The sequence below is a fragment of the Podarcis bocagei genome, assembly GCF_964188305.1.
Source record: "Podarcis bocagei genome assembly, chromosome: 14".
NCBI classification, from domain to species: Eukaryota; Metazoa; Chordata; class Lepidosauria; order Squamata; family Lacertidae; genus Podarcis; species Podarcis bocagei.
In genome coordinates, this window is record NC_138139.1 from 33,440,655 (window position 1) to 33,460,575 (window position 19,921).

The 19,921-nt window shown below is 45.5% G+C and overlaps 1 protein-coding gene across 1 annotated transcript; it reads left to right on the plus strand.

The window, feature by feature from the left end:
• Positions 1 to 1,451: 1,451 nt before the first annotated feature.
• SOX8 (SRY-box transcription factor 8) lies at positions 1,452 to 19,622 on the plus strand. The gene is made up of 3 exons (XM_081170201.1): positions 1,452 to 2,223; positions 14,424 to 14,662; positions 17,173 to 19,622. The coding sequence occupies exons 1-3, from the start codon at positions 1,790 to 1,792 to the stop codon at positions 17,910 to 17,912; spliced, it is 1,413 nt and encodes a 470-aa protein (XP_081026327.1). The 5' UTR covers positions 1,452 to 1,789; the 3' UTR covers positions 17,913 to 19,622.
• Positions 19,623 to 19,921: the final 299 nt, after the last annotated feature.

Genomic DNA, 19,921 nt, shown 5'->3' on the forward strand with positions numbered 1-19,921 from the left:
GGGGAGGCAGATTGCCTAGCCAAGGAGGCAGGAGCCAGGTTCTTCTACCTGTCTCCCCTCCCTTCCCAATACCAATTCTCCAAAAAAAGAGTAAAATTAAAATCTTAGACTGCAGGCTCTAGACCTTCGCTGTCACTTGCTTGGAAGTAAATAACCTTAGAGGAGGCCCTTCCCAAAATTTAACCCCCCCCCCCCCACAATAATGGTCATAATAACTAATAACAGAGATAATTAACAAGAGTTTTTGTTTTGGGCATAATTCTGTGAGAGCGTGGCATACAAATAACAAATGATCATTATTACCAATTATCAATAATAGCAGCGATAGTATTAACACCACTCGTTTTTGCTACTAATTTTTATTATTAATAACAATAGAAATATATATTAAAACCATTAGTCGTCAACAACAATAAATGGTAATAGTAATTATTAATAGAGTATTAACAGAAATAAGAATTCTTAACATCATTTAATTAATAACAACGATAATTATTAAATTTCGCTGCAAACAACAACCTACTCCAGGTCCCTGTCTCCGAGGAGCTTACAGTCTGAATTGTAATAGAAGCCGAGGCAAGGATCTCAGAGTGCGCGATCCCATTGTATATGGCATTTTTAATATTAAAAAGTATATTTGTTTCTTGACTTGGGCTCTCTGAGGAGGAAATCAAATAAATAGATAAAATAAATATTTCGGAGAGGGCGGGGATCCAAAGTCACAGTTCGCGACGATGAGACCAATTCCCGGCGGCGTCTATAAATAGTTACGTGGAACGTCCTGGCTCAGACGCAGTCTATCTCTGCATGCCGGCAGTTCGGCGGCGGCGGCGGCAGCAGCATCAACTGCAGTGGAGGAAAGCTACCGCCCTCTTGCCTTGCTGCTTGTGGGCTTCCCGGCAGCAGCATCTGCCCGGCCGCGGTGGGAAGCCAAACTTCGGCTGATGTTGCACGTACCTGGCAGGACTTCCCTCGGCTCCTTATTGTCCTCTAATAAGCTCCGCTGTGCGCAGTAAGGGTTACTCCCAGGTAACCGCGCACAGCCTCGCAGGCTGCTTTGTGTTGCAGCTGAGGTCTGATCGGAGTTTAGTGTTCAAGCGATTAATTTAGGGTGGCTTCTTTGTGGGGGGCGGAGCAGGAGATGCTGGAGAGAAATGTCCTCTGCATGACTGCCCCCACCACCCCGCCAGAGGGAAGCGGTACTCAAGGGGTTAACGGGGAAAGGGCAGCAAAGAAAACCGTCCCGGTTACATTCAATGCAGTAAATACACTCATTTTTGGAAAGCAAAAAAAAAGAAAAAAAAGAAAAAGGGGCGGCTGCCTCTTTAAGAAGTCGGAAAGGGTCAAAGCCCCGCCCTCCTATGCAGATGAGACGGTCGGAGGCCGCCAATCGGAAGTGCGGGAGGGGAGGGGCTGCCTCGCCCCGCACTCAAAGAAAGTTGCTGGCCGGCTTCGCCGCTCGGCTTCTACTTGGCGACGTCGGTGGCTGCGAAGAGGACGCGTTTGGAGAGCTCCGCTTTTTGCGCACGGGAGAGTTTAGCGCACCGGGGGGACTTGCGCGTTTGGCGCTGCTGCGGCTGCCGATTCCGCTCCGGAGGCTCCTGCTGCTGCTGCGGCGGCTGGCCCAGCGTCGCTTTTCGCCCGGCAGGCGGCTTGGCGTCGTGCGCCCGGCTGCCTCTCCATCGCGCGCTCCAGGCACCTTGCGCTCCCGACTGGCCCGTGCCTGGCTCCTGGGCCCCGCTCCTGGGGCGCCCCGCTCTTCCCGGCCGGCTCTACTCGCGCGCCGCCGATGCTGAACATGAGCGAGGAGCACTCCAAAGCCCTGGAGGCGCCGGGCAGCCCCGCGGGCACGGCCAGCTCCATGTCCCACGTGGACTCGGACTCGGACGCGCCGTCGTCGCCCGCTGGCTCGGAGGGGGCCCCGGGGGCGCCCTCGGCTTCTTCGCAGCGACCAGGCGGCGGCCCCAAAGGCGAGCCGGGCGACGTGGACGAGCGCTTCCCGGCGTGCATCCGCGACGCCGTCTCGCAGGTGCTGAAGGGCTACGACTGGAGCCTGGTGCCCATGCCCGTCCGCGGCAACGGGGCGCTGAAAGCCAAGCCGCACGTCAAGCGGCCCATGAACGCCTTCATGGTGTGGGCGCAGGCCGCTCGGCGGAAGCTGGCTGACCAATACCCGCATCTGCACAACGCCGAGCTCAGCAAGACGCTCGGCAAGCTGTGGCGGTGAGTGACCGGGCCGGGCCGGGGCGCGCGGGGCTGGGCTGGGCGGACGGAGCGCAGCAGCCCGCGGTGTGGAGAGAGGTCGCGCCTGCCAGGGCAATACGCGCAGTGAAAGGAAAGGTGACGGCCAGGGACCTTTCACTTTAGAGTTAACGCGCCCCGACGGGAATGAATGGGAGTTACTTCCGAGGAATACGCTCAAGCAAATAGTGTGAGATTCCAGTCCGAAACAGATTAATGACAAATTAATTGCATTAGAACACCGGTGGGAGCATTAAAAAAAAAAGCGAGGTTTTAAGATTGGGGTATCCTTCCCTTTTTTCGGGGGAGGAGTGTATGTTACATTTTTTGCTTTCCCCGCAGCACTTGGGCAGCAGATCTCCAACCCATCTTAAAATCGTGTTACTTTTGGGTCCGCTATTGTATTTTAGCTTATCCCTCCCTCTTTTAGCAAAAGATAGCCCAAGGTGCTCCAGTAAATATAATGCCATGGCAGAGTGGGTTTGAACCCTGTTCTCCCAGTTCCTACTCTGACACACTATTTCTTTATGCTTGCTGTAGTGTGGTTGGAAAACTTTCCAGACATTTAACGGCGTACGGGCAGTGTATGAATTTAAGTACATAAATTAAGACTTTATGGGTATTAAGGCCCCTTTGGAGAGATTAGATGGCGTTCAATTTCTCTCTCCCCAAACCTATCCTTAATGTAGATGGAGTAGGGTTCATTTGAACTCAATTTCATGTTTTTCTGGATCTCCAGGTTTGAAGAAGGTGAAACATAAACTGGGGGGGGAGAGAATGCGTCTGAGCTTTTTAAAAAATTCCATCAAACCCAACTTATTTCTTCCCAATTAAAATTAGTAGAACTCCCCCCCAAGAACTCCCCCCCCCAGCATTTTGTGTAAAAAAAATAAATAATTCCGTTGAAGTTTGTGCTGCTTGTAAGAGAGACTGATTAGGAAGTGGGGGAAACGGACTGAAAAAAACAGGGAAGTCATAGGAGTCACTTTTTGTGGGCATTATGGAGTTAGTGATGTCTCTTCCCAAAGGAGCACTGTATGGAACATTTCCTAACCATTCCCAAGTTTCGAATCACATGGGGTGTCTCTTGTTGTTACAGTGGGGGGCCCAGTAGAGTCTCCAGCAGCTCTTCGGCTGATAAATCCCAAAGTCCGGGAACACCTGGTGGAAATCAAAGGCACAGGCAGCATAATGAGGGACAGCTGGTGGGGGGGGGGGAGAGAGAGAAAGAAACATCAAGGTTCAAATCAGGGACATTTCTGCTACTTGAAAGGCATGCACTTTAAACCTACCCACCACCAAAAGCACCCCCAAATTTCCCCAAACTTCTCCAGGCTGCCTCTTCTGTCTTGGCAATTCTGATGGTTGCTGAGAGCAGCATGGATCTCAGTTGTGCCTCACTGCCTGGGTGGAAAAGCATGTGAGGTGTGCTACACATTGCTTTCAAGGCCGCAGTGGCCTCCTAGCAACCTTGAAGCATCCAGCTGTCTGGTTGCGTGGGCGAAAATCCTACTTAGTTCCCCCCCCCTTTCCTCCCAAACTTTTCTCTCCCAAAGCACTGCACACTTTGGAGGGCTATTCCTCCCCCCCCAGTAAATGTGATATTATAAGGACACACTCCTCAGAGCTGTGAAGGGCCCACTATTCAAATATTCTCATTTTTCTTTAGAGGCTTTGGGAATTGGGTATGGTTTAGTTCAATGTACGGGTGCCCAATGGGTTATTTCTTGGCTCTGCCAGTTTTTCTCCTCCTGTTTCGGAAGGAATAGCTATCAATCTATTACTTATTTCCTATTATTATTTATTTTAAAATTCAAAACTTTAATTAGTGCCAGTAATGTGTGAACAGGATGCAGGCCAAACCCTGACTGGCTCATCTGGCTCAGTGCAGTCTGCCCTGACAGGCAGCTGCGCTCCAGGGTTTTGGGAAATACTCCTTTGCATTTTTTAAAGACCCATTTCATTGCCTCTTCATAAGGAATAGAAGAACGCCGTTTTCATGTCAAAAACAAGAGTCTCGTGGAACCTTCATAGGCTGAAATATTTCATCTGCAGGTCTGTGCCTGTAAAGCCTATGCCTAACAATTCTGTTGGTTTTTACAAGGTGCCACAGGAGTTTGTTTTGTCTCTTGGTTAGTGCCTATTTTCCTCTCAAGGCTGGTAGGGCTACCCTTGACACCTTTGTGGGTGTGAGAGTGAATCTGTTGACATTTCCATGTGGTATTTTCAGACCAAGTCTACTTCTGTTAGGGTTTGCTCATAAGAGGCATTGGGTTGTTCCGAAGTCTGTGATTCGGAAAACGAAAATCATAGAAAGCGGACTTATATTGTTTCAGACTGTTTGGTCCACCTAGTTTAGTATTGTCTATGCTGTCAGGGGTTTCAGAAATAATTCCCTTCCAGCCCTACCTGGGGATTGAACCGAGGACCTTTTACATGAAAAACAGATACTTATCCACTGAGCTATGGCCGTTTCCCATTTGGACATTGGGTGTGTGGCAACAGGGTAAAGTTGTGTTAAAGCTACTGCATTTTCCTTCAGGCTCCTGGACTACTAAACTTGGACCCTTGGTTAGAAATGTCAACACTTAAAAAAAAAAAAGGTTTTAATGATACCTTCATGTAACCAATTACCGTATTTTTTGCTCTATAAGACACACCAGACCACAAGACGCACCTAGTTTTTGGAGGAGGAAAACAAGAAAAAAAATATTCTGAATCTCAGAAGCCAGAACAGCAAGAGGGATCGCTGTGCAGTGAAAGCAGCAATCCCTCTTGCTGTTCTGGCTTCTGGGATAGCTGTGCAGCCTGCATTTGCTCCATAAGACACACACACATTTCCCCCTTACTTTTTAGGAGGGAAAAGTGAGGCTTATAGAGCAAAAAATACGGTACTTTGAAGGAATAACAAATATAAATCCTGAATAAAAAATGCAACTGGTACCACGTCCCAGCGCCACATTTTTTATTTTTAAAAAAACTTACTTGCATTATTATTAATGTAAATAATAAATTCACTATTCTTCGATGGTACTAGTACAGAGCAGTCCCAACTCTTTCCTTTCACTTTGAAGGGGTAAGGAAATGGGGGAGAAGGTCCCCCCACCCTGTTCCGTAGTCACTGATCTTAATGATAGTAGAATCATAAAATTGATCATCTAGTCCCACAATGCGTTCTCTCCACCATGTATAGCCCTGCAGGTTGTAATAATCGAATTGACTGTGCCGTATTTATTGCATGTGGTTTTAAGGCTGTGGCAAAGGGTCCAAAAGAAGTAGAATGCCTGCAGCAAATACATGAAGCGGCGGCGACTGACCTGGCCAGTCCTCGTGGAATATCAAACTGCATAGCAAAAATAAATCATTCCAGCGGTAACTGTTGACTTGGCTTCGTCAGATTAGTGAACCACCTTTGCAATCTGCCAGCGCTTTCCTTCTAGATTACTTGCTCATGTTTTCTCAGTAGCTGCTGCAAAGAATGTAATTCGATAAGATGGTAATACTACAACATAGTACTGATACAGTCCATTTCAAGTGTGGTGCCTATATTATCTCTGCATTAATCTTTGCCACAGCTGCATAAGGTAGTCCAGTATTATTATTCCCATATTGCAGAGGCTGTGGCTGAGAGAATAGTGGCTTGCCCAAGAAATCTCCCTACTTGAGTTTATTATGACTCAAGTGAAATTTCATCAAGGGTTCTTCGTTGCGCACAGCTCATTCCTTTAACAATTGCCTGTGCTGTGAGCCCCACCAGACTGGCGATTCTGCAGCATGCTATTGACTCAACAGTAGTGCTTTAGTGGTGGTTAAATATTGGGCCATCCAAACGTCATTTTGCTGTAGCAGTAGCTCTGTGACAGCTCCCCAGTTTTATTGCACTCTTGCACTATAGCGCAGCAAAAGCAGGAGACACGCCCCGAGACATTTGTGGCATAAAAAGTTACAGGATTTCAGGAGGAAGCTACAGAGTATGTGCAGATTGGAAACACAGCAGTGCATCTGCCCCAAGACTTTTGCGCGCACAAACAGCATTGAAAGTGCGATCACATGCAGTTTAACTGGCCTAGTGTCATCGATGTTAAATGAAAAGGACATCTGTCTGCATTTGATGCATGTTCTGGGCACTGTTTCTGGGATAGTTGCATGATCAACATATGTGTTTGGAGTCTGGTATAAGAGGTGGAGGGGGTACCATGAGTCATTTAGTCCAGCCCCGTTTCATAAGGCTGGAAATCTATAACATCATTGTCAGAAGCTAACCCCTTTTGTCCTTGGAAGGGGATTGTGATTTTTGCCTTTCTCCGAGCTGTTCTGCTTAATATTCCCTCTGAGGCTAAAGCTCCCCTTACATCAAAGTAGGTACCAAAGAATATAATGGAGCCAGTCTACAAGCATATATTCCTGAGGGATAGCTCGGTTGGTAGAGCATGAAACTCTTAATCCCAGGGTTGTGGGTTCAAGTCCCATATTTGGTGAAAGTTTCCTGCAGATCCCTGCAGTTAGAGTAGATGATCCTCTTGGTCCCTTCCAGTTCTATGAATAAGGTCACCATGCACACCTATCTCCCCAAAAGGGACATGCTGCCACTCCTTGTTTTAGGATTGAGTCACTCATCGGATGGGCTGTGTATGTAAATGGATCATCCCACTTCTGATACCACATACGACTTTCCCTTCAGTTTTGACGGGGGATGGTTCCCAGTGGAGCTGGTTTGCACCTTGGCTGTCAGTAAGCAAGGCATCCAGTCATTTTTACCTAAGTGCATGTGAATTATTGGCCTCTGTTTCCAGGATGCCTTTAAAATACTCCTTGTCAACAAGTTGGGAAGTTTGACTTAGTGACCTAGAGCAGCCAAGTGCACTGATGCACCCGATCAACTTGATAGCCTTATTATTTTAGCTCTTTTTTAAAACAACAAGAAGAAGATTGCTCAGAGTAGGATGGTCACAGCTGAAAGCAATGCAACACACCCCTGGAGCTTTAGGGAGTAGCCTCTTAGTGTCTCTCCTATTCGACCAGCTGGATTTGCATGGATGCATTTATGCAATGCTTGGATACAATGTGCTCTGACGTATAATGAGTTTAAAACCTTTGCGGAATAGTTGTGTGTGCTCGATCCAGAACCGAAAAGATGCAGTGTTAAGGTTGGTGGCAAAATACTACATAAAAGTGCCATCTGATGCAAGTTTGCTCGGAAGGCGTACATTGTTAAAGAGCTGAGTTCAGTGGGGCCTCTTTCCTAGGACTGCAGTTTCAGTATGTTCCCAGTAAGCACATGTACCTGAACATAGGCTGCATGTGTGTCTGTGTGCATGCACACATACTCTGTAAAGGGAGTGGCCACAAATGGAGAAGCCACAGTATTGAAACCCGCTCTTTCCTGTTCAAAGCACCAATATGTGCGTCCAAAGGCTTATGCACAGTCCGTGTTTATAGCAAAGGGTTTGGAGTTGTTGTGCCTCTGTTCACATCCCTGTTCAGTGCTGCAGCTCAGAGGCTGATGGTGGACTGGTCACTCTCTCAGCCTAGCTTATGGCACAGAAGATAGAGTGACCAGGATGCTATTGCACACTGCCCCATGATAGCCGCAGACAATGTGAAAGAGTATATTAAATATTCCCACACTGCAATCCTATATATTCACTGCTTTGATATATGCCCCACTGAGGCAAATGGACCTTACTCCGGGTAAATGAATCTAGGATCGCGGCCTCATTCTCATGGAAGAAAAGTAATATTTGGATGGAAAGGACAAAAATTGAGTACTGTTCCTCTTAGATCGGAGCTGGGCAGAAAGTAGATCAGGGTCTGTTGGCTGAACTGGGGTGAACTGAAGATGTGAAGGATTTCTGGCTCCCAGGGAATAGACCATAGGTTAGTTGTAGATCTCCCTTGCATGCAGAAGGTGTCAGGTTCAATCTCTGGCATCTCTAGGTAGAGCTGTGAGATACTCGCTGTCTAAAAACCTTGGGCAGCTGCTGCCAGTCAGTGTAGACAATACTGAGCTAGATGAACGGAGGGTGTGACTTGGTATTAGGCAGTTTCCTATCCATCTTAATATCTTCTAATTGTTTAAACAATGGCAACCACAAAGTTACTCTTCTCTTAAACTATACTGCTGAAATGATAAAAGCTGTATATGTTCAGTAGGAATGGCTTTTTGGTTTGGGAGGAATGTGAGCACAGGTCAGTTTTGGTTCTCAAAACCGAATTCCTGTGCTCAGAATTCTTTTATTCTCAGTAAATGTCTTGTGCATCTGGCTCCAGTTGTTAGAGCTCTGGGTTCTAGCAAAACACTCAGAGTAGCTCCTGCAAGCATAAAGTCTGCTCACTCCTGCTATAAGGTATTAAAGCGTAGCCAGGGAAAGCTCTCAACGTGCGCTCTTTTTTGTTTTTGTGTTTGCAGTTTAATCTTGACCATATCCAAGGTGAAATCTGTGCCTTTGAACATTGCTGTGAATCTTTGCCGCTCCCTGTAGAACCTGAAACAGCACTCCTGCTTCTGCTCCCAGGTTAATTTAATTGGTGAGGCGGTTGCTACATTGAACTTTTCTGCCCCTGGCACCAAAACCTCTTATGCTGCCAGCTGCGACTATTTGTAATCTATTGGCAACAGTCTGCAGTCCAGTGAAATTGACTGATAATTAATGGTCACTTCTAGCATCAGTAGCTCCTGAGCTGTATGACTTACTCGCTAAAGCAATTTGCAGTGGCTTAACTTTTCCTCTTCCAGTTTGCAACCCACCCCCCTTTGAATGAAGAGAGTCTGTTTTTAACCTTCCGCTGATCCCAAATGAAAAACAAAATTTTGGTCGAGTGCCAAACATGTCAAGGTCCCTCTAGAAGAACCGAATTATTTCCCGAGGCTTGGGAGCCTGGAGCCTTTCGGCTGCTGCAATCGTCTCTCATAACAGGAACCATTTCTTTGTTTTTTGTTCTGCACACAGTTGTGTTTCTGTGCATCCAGGTGAATCTCAAGCCAATCTTCTGGGACAGTGGGGACCTGCTCCCCAAACTAGGGAATGTCCAGTATCCCAGTAACTGATTAGTGTTATCCAAGGACGCCAGAATGTAGGAGCAGAAATTGCTCTTTGTAAACAGAGCAGAGCACAGGAAAGGATTTGAGAGGGGGATATGGGAGGTTTGTTTGGCTCCTGGTGTTGGGGTGTGCGGTTTGAGATTTCCACTCCATCTTACTTCTTCTTTTTTCTCCAGTTTAAAAGCAGTGGCGGCACCAGAAAAAAATTCTTGGAGGGCACAGAAAAGGGCAAATTATATTTCCAGGTGGGTGAGAGAGAGAAATGACGGCTTATGTCAGTGACAGGAGTTCAGCATTCAGGACACTTGCTCCTCTGCCCCCTTTGGGCTCCCCCTGTGTTTTAAGGTGGCAGAAGCTCAAGGGCACGGCATCTGCTTTGCACACAAAAGAACCCAAATTCAATCTCCAGCAGCATCCCCATGGGGAGGGCTGGGAATGTCCATGTGCCTGAATCCTTGGAGCGCTGCTGCCACGCGCTGTAAAGGTAAAGGGACCCCTGACCATTAGGTCCAGTCGTGGCTGACTCTGGGATTGTGGCACTCATCTCGCTTTATTGGCCGAGGGAGCCGGCGTACAGCTTCCGGGTCATGTGGCCAGCATGACTAAGCTGCTTCTGGCGAACAAGAGCAGTGCACAGAAACGCCGTTTACCTTCCCGCCGGAGCGGTACCTATTTATCTACTTGCACTTTGATGTGCTTTGGAACTGCTAGGTTGGCAGGAGCAGGGACCGAGAAACGGGAGCTCACCCCGTCATGGGGATTCAAACCGCCGACCTTCTGATCGGCAAGCCCAAGGCTCTGTGGTTTAACCCACAGTGCCACCCGCGTCCCTGCCAGGCGCTGTAGACAGCACTAAATTGGATTGACTAGCAGTCTGACTCTGTATAAGGCAGCTTGTTCTGTTCCTTGAAAAAATAAAAATTGCCGGCCTCTCACAACTGTGGGAAATGGCTTTTGCTGCAGAGAACTTGATTTTCGAAAGAAGACCAGGCCAACTCTACAATCCTATGATTCTCTTGCCCGTCCTCCCTTTTTTGTAGTAGCCAGTTGCCAGTGAAAACAGCAAGTCTATTGAGCCCCTGGATCTGATGTGATGTGGCGCATTTGGCTGGATGAGGATTGCCGGTTGTGTAAGCACGAATTTAAATTGCTCGTGGGTTTGTGGTGCTTTAGAAATAACGAGTGACGTACAAGATTAGTCGTACTTGGAGCTAGACCCATTGAAATGAATGGAGTTAAGTAAGTTTAGTTTATTGATTTGGGTGGTCTGACTTAGCTGGATATCATGCAAGTGTCTGTATCTTCCCTTTGTTTAAGCCTTTCATAGTTAAATGGAATTTTCCCGTATAAATATATGGAAATTAAATGTGTTAAATATGCTTTGCCTGTTACCTTTTATTTCTCTTGCAAATATTATCAAGTAGTTTCCTGGAAAGATTTGCAAAAAATAAAAATAAAAATTGTCACTTCCTTTGGATACTCTGGGTTGTAGCCAATGCCAGCCCTACTCAGAGTAGATGCATTGAAATTAATGGACGTTGCTAACTTAAGTTCAGTACAACTTGGTTAGGTATAACCCTTGGTGTTCGCTAAGAGCTAATAGTGTTCTAACAGTACAATGCTATGCACATGCACATACCTGGGAATAAGTCTGGTTGCAAGCAATGAGCTTTACTTCTGAGTAGTGATACCTAAGATTGTGCTGGGTGAACTTTGTGGTTCAGGGTCCATGTTTTCCCGTGCATTGTTAAAAGTTCTATGGATCAAAAATATGGTAGAATACGCAGGAAAGAGATACCTGTGCATATGGGGAGAAGGGGGTACAAGGACAGGAAAATGCTAGCAGGTGCAAAGGAAGGGCTTTAAAAATCATCATCATCATCATTTGCTCAAGCTGACCATTACAGTAGTACCTCGGGTTAAGTATTTAATTCATTCCAGAGGTCCATTCTTAACCTGAAACTGTTCTCAACCTGAAGCACCACTTTAGCTAATGGGGCCTCCTACTGCTGCCGCACCGCCGGAGCACGATTTCTGTTCTCATCCTGAAGCAAAGTTCTTAACCCCAGGTACTATTTCTGGGTTAGCGGAGTCTGTAACCTGAAGCGTATGTAACCTGAAGCATATGTAACCCGAGGTACCACTGTATTTAGTTTGCAAGTCCTCTTGTCAGCTAAGAGAATATTAGAGACTTTGAAATGATGTAAGCCTCCTATATGGAAGAGACGAGTGTGTATGGAGAACAAATGCAGGAGAGCTGCAACGATAAAATTAAAACTCAGGGGATGGAGGAAGGTGGTGGCTGTTGTAATCTGGTTTGTGTTGGTGCTTAAATTTGCGTGTCCCAAACTCACCCTTTTCACTGCTCTAGGATAACATTTTGGTATAGCTACTTTGCTTTTTCCTTCTTCCTCAGATCCTACCCCAAAGTGTTTCTCCCCCACCCCTCTGCCTTCATCTCTCTGTAATCTCTCCTCCTGGAGTCTGGAGGGAAGGCTAAGGACTCTTAAAAACGAAACCTTGGGTTCCTCTCTGACTCACGGCTCCCAGCCGCTGAATGCAAATCTGTTTTCACAAACTGCGCAGCCGAACAGTGTGATCGATAAACTGCTTAATGCCACCACAGCAACAGCGGTTTTAAATTGAAGTTACCTGGCAGACCCACAAGGGCAGCTTATGAGGGAGGAAAGTATATGGGTCCCATTTTTCCCTGTAAAAAGGTGAGGGTCAAACCAACAGCTACAACATGGGAGTGCAAGCAAGGCTGTGTGGTGATCAGGATCTGATACATTTTAATTGTATTGGTTTAAGTGGAAACACTAGAGTAGAAGTCTTTTTTTATGAAGTATCAGTTGGCAGTAATAGCAATAGGAATAACAAAGATATAGCAGTCCACCCGCTGAGGTTTTCTCCTAAGTAAATGCTACTTAAGTTTATTTATATGCTGATTTCCCACAAGCATTCAGTAGGACTCGTTGTTCCAAATAAGTGCAACAGATTGTATTTTGACTGTGGGATCCTATACATGTCTACTCAAAGGTAGATTTAATTGAGTCCCATGTAGCTTTCTTCATGCTAAATGGATTTAGGATTGCAACCTGAACAAGTTTACACTGAAATTGCGCTCGTCTTCTCTGCCTGGAAAGTTTGCTTGATGGATATAAAATTATGTAAAATGAGAAGGGTAGAGTGACTAGAGAAGAAGAAAAACCAACATTTTGTATATTGTGGTTCAGGATTTCTGAAACTTGTAACAAAGATTAAAGAATACATTCCAAAGATTTGTAAATACTCGAAAGATTCGCCTGTAAAATAATGTTTAACTTGGGTATTGTTCGTTGCAGTGATGGGAAATCTGATCTGTTATATGCAACTGGTAGGAGCTGTATATAATTTCATTAAACCCTTTTTAATGGAAAACTGGATTCTGTTCAGGAGCAGAAAGTCGCTGTTGAGTTCCAAATTATACGTGGTTATTTATATAGATAATTGCTATACTGCTGTTTGCGCAGACAAAAATAATTTTAAAAATCATAAATTAACACATGTAGCAAATCACTAAAGAATATTTACTGATAGCAAGAGCAGGACTGATCAATGTCTCCTCCTTCAAAAGCATGCTGGAAACAATGTGTCAACCAGCCACCTGAAACCATAAAGAGGTTGCCCCCCCCCCAGACCCAGGTCCTACCTTAGAAGGGAGTTCAAACACAAGGAGCCACCACTGGAAAGGCCATGCCCCATGCCTTCATGCCATGTTCATCATACTGAGGAGGAATCCTCAGAAGGGCCTCATGAACTGAAGGCAGAATTCAGCTGAAGCTGAACATTCAAGTCTTACAAATTTCACTTGAGAGTAAAGCAGAATGTCAAAGCTCTCCAACTGGAATTTTCTGCTTTGGCTGGTGTTTTCAAAGTTTCTATATAGTCCTATACACATTTATCTGAAAATAAACCTTGAACTTAACGGGATTAGACATGCATAGTATTGTTCTGTTCTAAGTTACTTTGTAATATCAGTTAAACATCTAAATTTTTAATTTTTGAAAAATCTTCCTAAAACACATGACAACAATTTCCTGTTAAATATGAAGCCCATGCTGTGATGTGATATCTGGAAATGTGGAAGAAATTCAGTCCAATCTGCAATTAAATGCAAACCTACCTAATTTGCACTTTTCTGAAACAGCCGTCCTTCAAAATTTGTATTGGGGGAAATTGTATTGCAAAAATACATATATTAAGCAGAATTGCATGCAAACATGTACATGGGGGAATGCACTAAAATGATGAATTTTCATGAAGATTTTTTTAAAAAAGAAAAATTGCAAACTGATGTGGAAAATTGAATTTAAGACTGGAAAAAATGAAGTGGTAGCATTCTCCAGTAAAATAAATGCTCTCTTTACTTGCACTGGGGCAGAAGTGTGACCTTTGACTTGGCTTTCCAGACCAACACACTTGAGACATATATTGCATAAAGCAGGGGTCAGCAAACTTTTTCAGCAGGGGGCCGGTCCACTGTCCCTCAGACCTTGTGGGAAGCCGGACTCTATTTTTTTAGGTGGGGGGGGGAATGAATGAATTCCTATGCCCCACAAATAATCCAGAGATGCATTTTCAATAAAAGCACACATTCTACTCATGTAAAAACACGCTGATTCCCGGACCATCCGCGGGCCGGATTTAGAAGGCAATTGGGCCAGATCCGCCCCCTGGGCCTTAGTTTGCCTAGCCATGGCGTAAAGAGATTGTTGTTGTTTAGTCGTTTAGTCGTGTCCGACTCTTTGTGACCCCATGGACCAGAGCATGCCAATCACTCCTGTCTTCCACTGCGTCCTGCAGTTTGGTCAAACTCATGCTGGTAGCTTCGAGAACAAGAAGCTCTCGAAGTAAAGAGATTAGATTGCAGTAATCTACCGTATTTTTTGCACCATAACACTCACTTTTTTCCTCCTAAAAAGTAAGGGGAAATGTCTGTGCGTGTTATGGAGTGAATGCCTACGGGTGGCATGCCTACGGATTTTCCTCCTCTAAAAACTACGTGTGTGTTATGGTCGGGTGCGTGTTATAGAGCGAAAAATACAGTAGTTTTTGAATGGAAGCAATGATTTTAATCTCTCTTTTTTCTCTCCAAAAGTTTGCTAAGTGAAAGTGAGAAGCGTCCCTTTGTCGAAGAAGCCGAGCGCTTGCGAGTCCAGCACAAGAAGGACCACCCAGACTATAAATATCAGCCACGCAGGAGGAAAAGCGTCAAGGCAGGCCAAAGCGATTCTGATTCGGGAGCCGAACTGAGTCATCACAGTGGGAACCAGATCTACAAAGCAGACACTGGTCTGGGATCCATGAGCGAAACTCACCACCACAGTGACCACGCAGGTAAGGAAAGGGGAGGGCGACAGATTTATAATGGGAAACACCAAGAGGGCTGCAAAAATCAATCAAGGTGTAATTGTTCACAATGTATAACAGTGTAACAACTTATAGACACAATGCTAAAATGTAGTATATATTTAATAAATGAAAGGGCATGTGCCATTTCACCCTTTTTCAAATGCTCTTCTCAGTTGCCAAGCAATTAAGTCACATCTACCGCATACATTTAAAGCAAATAGCTTTTCTAAAAGAATCCTGGGAACTGTAGTTTAAGCGGACTGGCAATTGTAACCCTCAGAAGGGTAATCTACAGTTCCCAGGATTATTGGGGAGGGAGTGCCTTGACCTTTTAGAGCGGTAGCGCAGTGCAGTGCTTTCAGTGTCTGGTGTGGCTGTGTCCTTGGAGAAAACAGCATCTATATGCAATGACAGGGCGCAGATTCTTTAAAAGGGAAGGGATCTAGCTACGGGTTAGAGCGTCATCTTTGGCTCAATCCCCAGCATCTTCAGATTGGACCAGGAACCTTTTGGGTAATATTTGGGCTCACCTGTTCCCCCTTTGCCAGTGAACAAGGGGAGAACCCAGCCCATTGCCCACTCTTACTTCTGCACTCCTGTCTCTTGCCCAACACTTCCTTGCAAAAAAAAAAAAAAACCCCACAGGGATTCCCTTCACAGCTATCTGTTCTTTGCTTCTGTTCCTACTTAGTGGTGCCATCAGTGCAGCTCTTTGAGCAAATATCCAGGGTGCCTCTTGGCAGAATGAGAAGGAGGGTCCCCCAAGGCAGCAAAGTGAGACTTGACCACATTTTTAAGTCAGTGAGCATCAAAAGAGCCTGTCTGCTGGATCAGGATGAAGGAGGCTCATCTAGTCCAGCATCCTGGTCTCACAGTGACCAACCAGATGTCCCACTGGGAAGCCATCTGCAAGGATGGGGAACCTGGAGCCCTCCAGATGTTATTGGTTTCCAACTCTCATTGTCCCAGGGCTGTCAGATATTTTCGCTGAAAACCAGCAGTCATCACAAAAATTACAAATAGTTACATTGCGAAGTATGTTTTCACATCAGTGGTTCCCCACGTCATGCAGTAAAATCTCCTGTGGTATACTGGGCTGCTAAGACAGGCACAGAAGCCTTGCATAATTTTCTCCCATTTATCAGCAGGCAACATATTTTTTTCCATAATATTCAGAACAGGGAAACTCTCTGAAAAATCCCTTGGAGAAATCACTTCCTGGAGAATTGTGTGGGGAGCGATAAAATTCTCACTGAAGAATAGTTTCCACCTCTTCCTGGCTGCAAGTAACATCAGTGCTGATGGATAGATATTCTGACATGTCTCCCATCTAAATACGGAGGAGACATAGTTTGAAATCTCAAGGTTGTGGGTGCCTTCCGTGTTGCATCAACCAATAATTAAACAGAAATAATCTGGAAGGCCATAATCAAATTTCACAGAATAATAATAAATTAAGTTGCATAGTTTGGAGATGATTCTATGGGCTGAGGTTGGTGGGAGCTGGAGTGTGACAACATCTGGGAAGATGGGAAAGTTTGCCCACCCTAATCTAAAGCCGCCCCGCCCCCGAATCCAGCATCTAAAATTACCCAACCATACCACTGCCCACTCCAGACTTAATCATGTATTAAATATCTACCCTGCCTTTCCAAAGGAGCCCAGGGTGACAAACATCAAAATGTTAAAACAATACATAAACATACTTAAAATGTGTAAAAGCCAGCTAATTTTTTTCCAAAGCAATTAAAGAAAAACATTTCAAAACACTTAGAGCATCTAAAAGTGTTTCAAAGTGATCACATACCCTCAAAGTTACTGGCCAGTATATGTCAGCCATCGGATGCCTGGGTAATACGGTACTTGCCAGAGCATCAGAGCTTACCCCAGGAATCTTGTCTCGATGCTGAGCCCAGGGAAGTGTGCTTGTTCTCTCATTTGGAGGAGTGTGTGTGCTTCCATATCTATGGAGAACTTTTACATGTGACTGCCCCATTCATTGCAGTGAAAGAAAAAGACGACCACAAACCAGCGTAACTCTGCATTTCAGCCTCCGCATTCCATGCAGGGCCCACTCCTTTGCATCGCTACTTAAAGAGGGTCTTTGGCAGCAAGGAGAAATTTTAGATCAGCAAAACGGGGGAGAAGGTTGACATTTGGCAGTCCCAACTCAAGCCTTCACTACAACTGCTTTTAAGCTAAGGCAAGAGATCAGATTGTGGATCTCTAATTTGTCTGGCTTGACCCCTCAGTCAACCAGCTAACCCCCTCGATGGAAGCTGTAGACCCAAACATCTGGAGGGTACCATATTGGGGCACTGGTTGGTATAGACCAGAGTGGGGAACCTCCAGATGTTTCTGAACTCCCAAGATTCTGTGTGATCCCTGTTTTCCTTTGGGTCCGATGTTGGCGCTAAGGGACCACTAACCAAAGACGCTTGAAACGGCTTGTTCTGAACAGTGCTCACATGGCTTGAAATGTTCTTTGTCTCCAGGGCAGACCCACGGGCCCCCTACCCCGCCCACCACCCCCAAGACGGACCTCCACCATGGGGGCAAGCAGGAGATGAAGCACGAGGGGCGCCGCCTAGTTGAGAGCGGCCGGCAGAACATCGATTTCAGCAACGTCGACATCTCTGAGCTGAGCAGCGAGGTGATCAACAACATGGAGACCTTTGACGTCCATGAGTTTGACCAGTACTTGCCGCTCAACGGCCACTCTGCCATGCCGCCTGACCACGGGCAGAACTCTGCGGCAGGGTCTTACGGGCCCGCCTACCCCCACCCGACCGGCGGCAGCGGGGCTGGAGCCCCCCAGGTTTGGACTCACAAGAGCCCTCCCGCCACCTCGCCTCCCTCCAACGAAAGTGGGCAGCAGAGGCCCCACATCAAGACAGAGCAGCTGAGCCCTAGCCACTACAATGAGCAGTCCCACAGCTCCCCGACTCACTCCGACTACGGCTCCTACACTGCCCAGGCATGCGCCACTACTGTGTCCTCGGCCACGGCCACGGCCTCTTTCTCCAGTTCCCAGTGCGACTACACAGATCTCCAAAGCTCCAACTACTACAACCCATACCCTGGCTACGCTTCCAGCCTCTATCAGTACCCATACTTCCACTCCTCGCGCCGGCCGTATGCCACCCCGATCCTCAACAGCTTGTCCATCCCTCCCTCGCACAGCCCCACTGCGAACTGGGACCAGCCGGTCTACACAACTCTGACAAGGCCTTGAGAAGGACGGAAGGAGTTGTTGAAGACCTGAGGTCTTCCCTGGACCCCCTCCCCCCCAAAAAAGTATGCACTACACAAGTTCAGAAATGGAATGAAGAAGGCGCAGCCCGTGAAAGGAGCACCCCCATTTTCCCGTCCCAAGTGCCTCCTGTTCTTCTATAATGACTTGGCCATCTGCTCCAAAACCCTTTTGAAAAGTTTCCAGAAGACAAGAGTTCTATTTTCTCTATTAATAATAATAATAATTAATAATTAATAAAGCATCTGGACTGATGGTTTCCTTTGAATACATGAAGGACAGTATATTCTAACTCCTCTGTGAGGACTTAAAAGAGAAGTGCCACAATTCGTACGCAGGACAGTGCAAAGTTAACAAGGAGACGACAAAGGCATTCCGGGGTCTATTGCAATGTGAGGATGAGTCGGCCTTGGCGCACAGAACCCACCTAGATTTTAAAAATCCTAATCATTTAATAATATTGAGGGACCACTTGAGAATCTTTTGGGACCTACCAACCAACTAATGTCAGAATTCCTTTGATTTGTAATCAAGAGTTCTTCTAAGCAAGGTTTGGCTGTAATTAACATTTTTGTTCAGAAGCTTAAAAAAAAGTATGTTAAGCTCAGAAAAAAGTGTCTTTTTGTCATTGTTTTGGGGTAAATCTGTTAAATATGTATTTATGTTCTGTGTAATTTTGTCTTTTTTAATTAATGAAGTAATTCTGTGCAAGAAGTAGATTTTATTTTTTTTTTAAAGAGATTTTAAGGAGCATAAACTAGTGGAGAAAATATGGTTTTCCTGCTCCTTAAAAAGAAGGTGGTGCAGTGCTTTGGTTCAGCCAGTCTTAAAAGCAAATCTGAAATGCTTCTCAAAATAATTAAAGTGGTTATGGAAGGATATTATGGAAGGGAAGTGATGGATTAGTTTTCAGGGGGAGCAGGGAGAAAAAGAATCCTTACTGATGGTATTTCCTTATAATTTGTTGAGGAGTTATTATAACATTGATACTAAGTTATAAATAACATATATTTACCGTACTTCTGACCATGTCAGGCCAGAAATGAGGTCCATCAAGTCTAGGATTCTATTAATGAAAGAAACTAGCCAGCTGCTGCTGGGAGCTGATAAAACAACGATCTCAAGGTCCTGCCTGTGGGATTCCTCCTAAACACCTATTCTTGGGTTGGACAAGAAGGAGGTCCCTTCTACAGTTCTATGATTCTAATTAACAGGTAGACCTTTTCTGATTATGGTGCTTCTCTTTTGCCATTGGGGCTTATAGTCCCTGAGAGCTCCAGCCCTCCATGAATTGGTCGCTATCTTTTCCTGTCCCCCAAAAGCCACTGAGGCTCATGGCAGTACCCTGTCCACCTCATGAGGTTGAGAATCCTAAAAAGGCAATTATCGGTTGTATGAAGGAGCACTGAGCCTATTGCCAATGGGATCCAAAGGGAGGTAACCCCCTCCCCAAGGTCCAGTATTATGGGAGAGGGAGGCAAACTCCATAGGACTGGTCCTGGAATGATCAACAATTGTGTCTCAAGAGTCTCTTAAAACAAAAATATTGACAGGGTTTAACCAGTTCCTAGTTATGGTTTTTCATGCCTATTCCTTCCTGGAAATGGTTAAAAACAGGCCCAATGTTAATTTGGAAGAGCTCCCTTCTCTCTCCAGCGAGGCTACTTCAGCATGAATGTGGAAAAAGGAAAATGGCAATAAGCGTACCCTCCCCATGCCAATTAGTTTCAACACATTAAATTAAATTTGAAGGCATCATTGGATTTTGGGACTGTGCTTGGGAGCACAGCTCGTTCTTGAGAAATTACATTTTAAGCAGAAGTTACGGATTGAGTTTCACTTTAATGTTGCCTATTTAGGGACCAGATGTCATCCTTCAAAGCTGTGAAAATAAAAACGTTCTCCACTATATTTTGGTTAGTTTTTTAGATGTAGACTAATATTTCGTTGATGTTTTGTTCCATTGTATGCTGAGCATATAATAACCACCC

Excerpts from the sequence above, each read along its gene's own strand:
- SOX8 (XM_081170201.1), top strand. The coding sequence starts at position 1,790 with ATGCTGAACATGAGCGAGGAGCACTCCAAAGCCCTGGAGGCGCCGGGC. Across the intron at positions 2,224-14,423 it reads ACGCTCGGCAAGCTGTGGCG|TTTGCTAAGTGAAAGTGAGA; the intron begins GTGAGTGACCGG and ends TCTCTCCAAAAG. Across the intron at positions 14,663-17,172 it reads CCACCACAGTGACCACGCAG|GGCAGACCCACGGGCCCCCT; the intron begins GTAAGGAAAGGG and ends CTTTGTCTCCAG.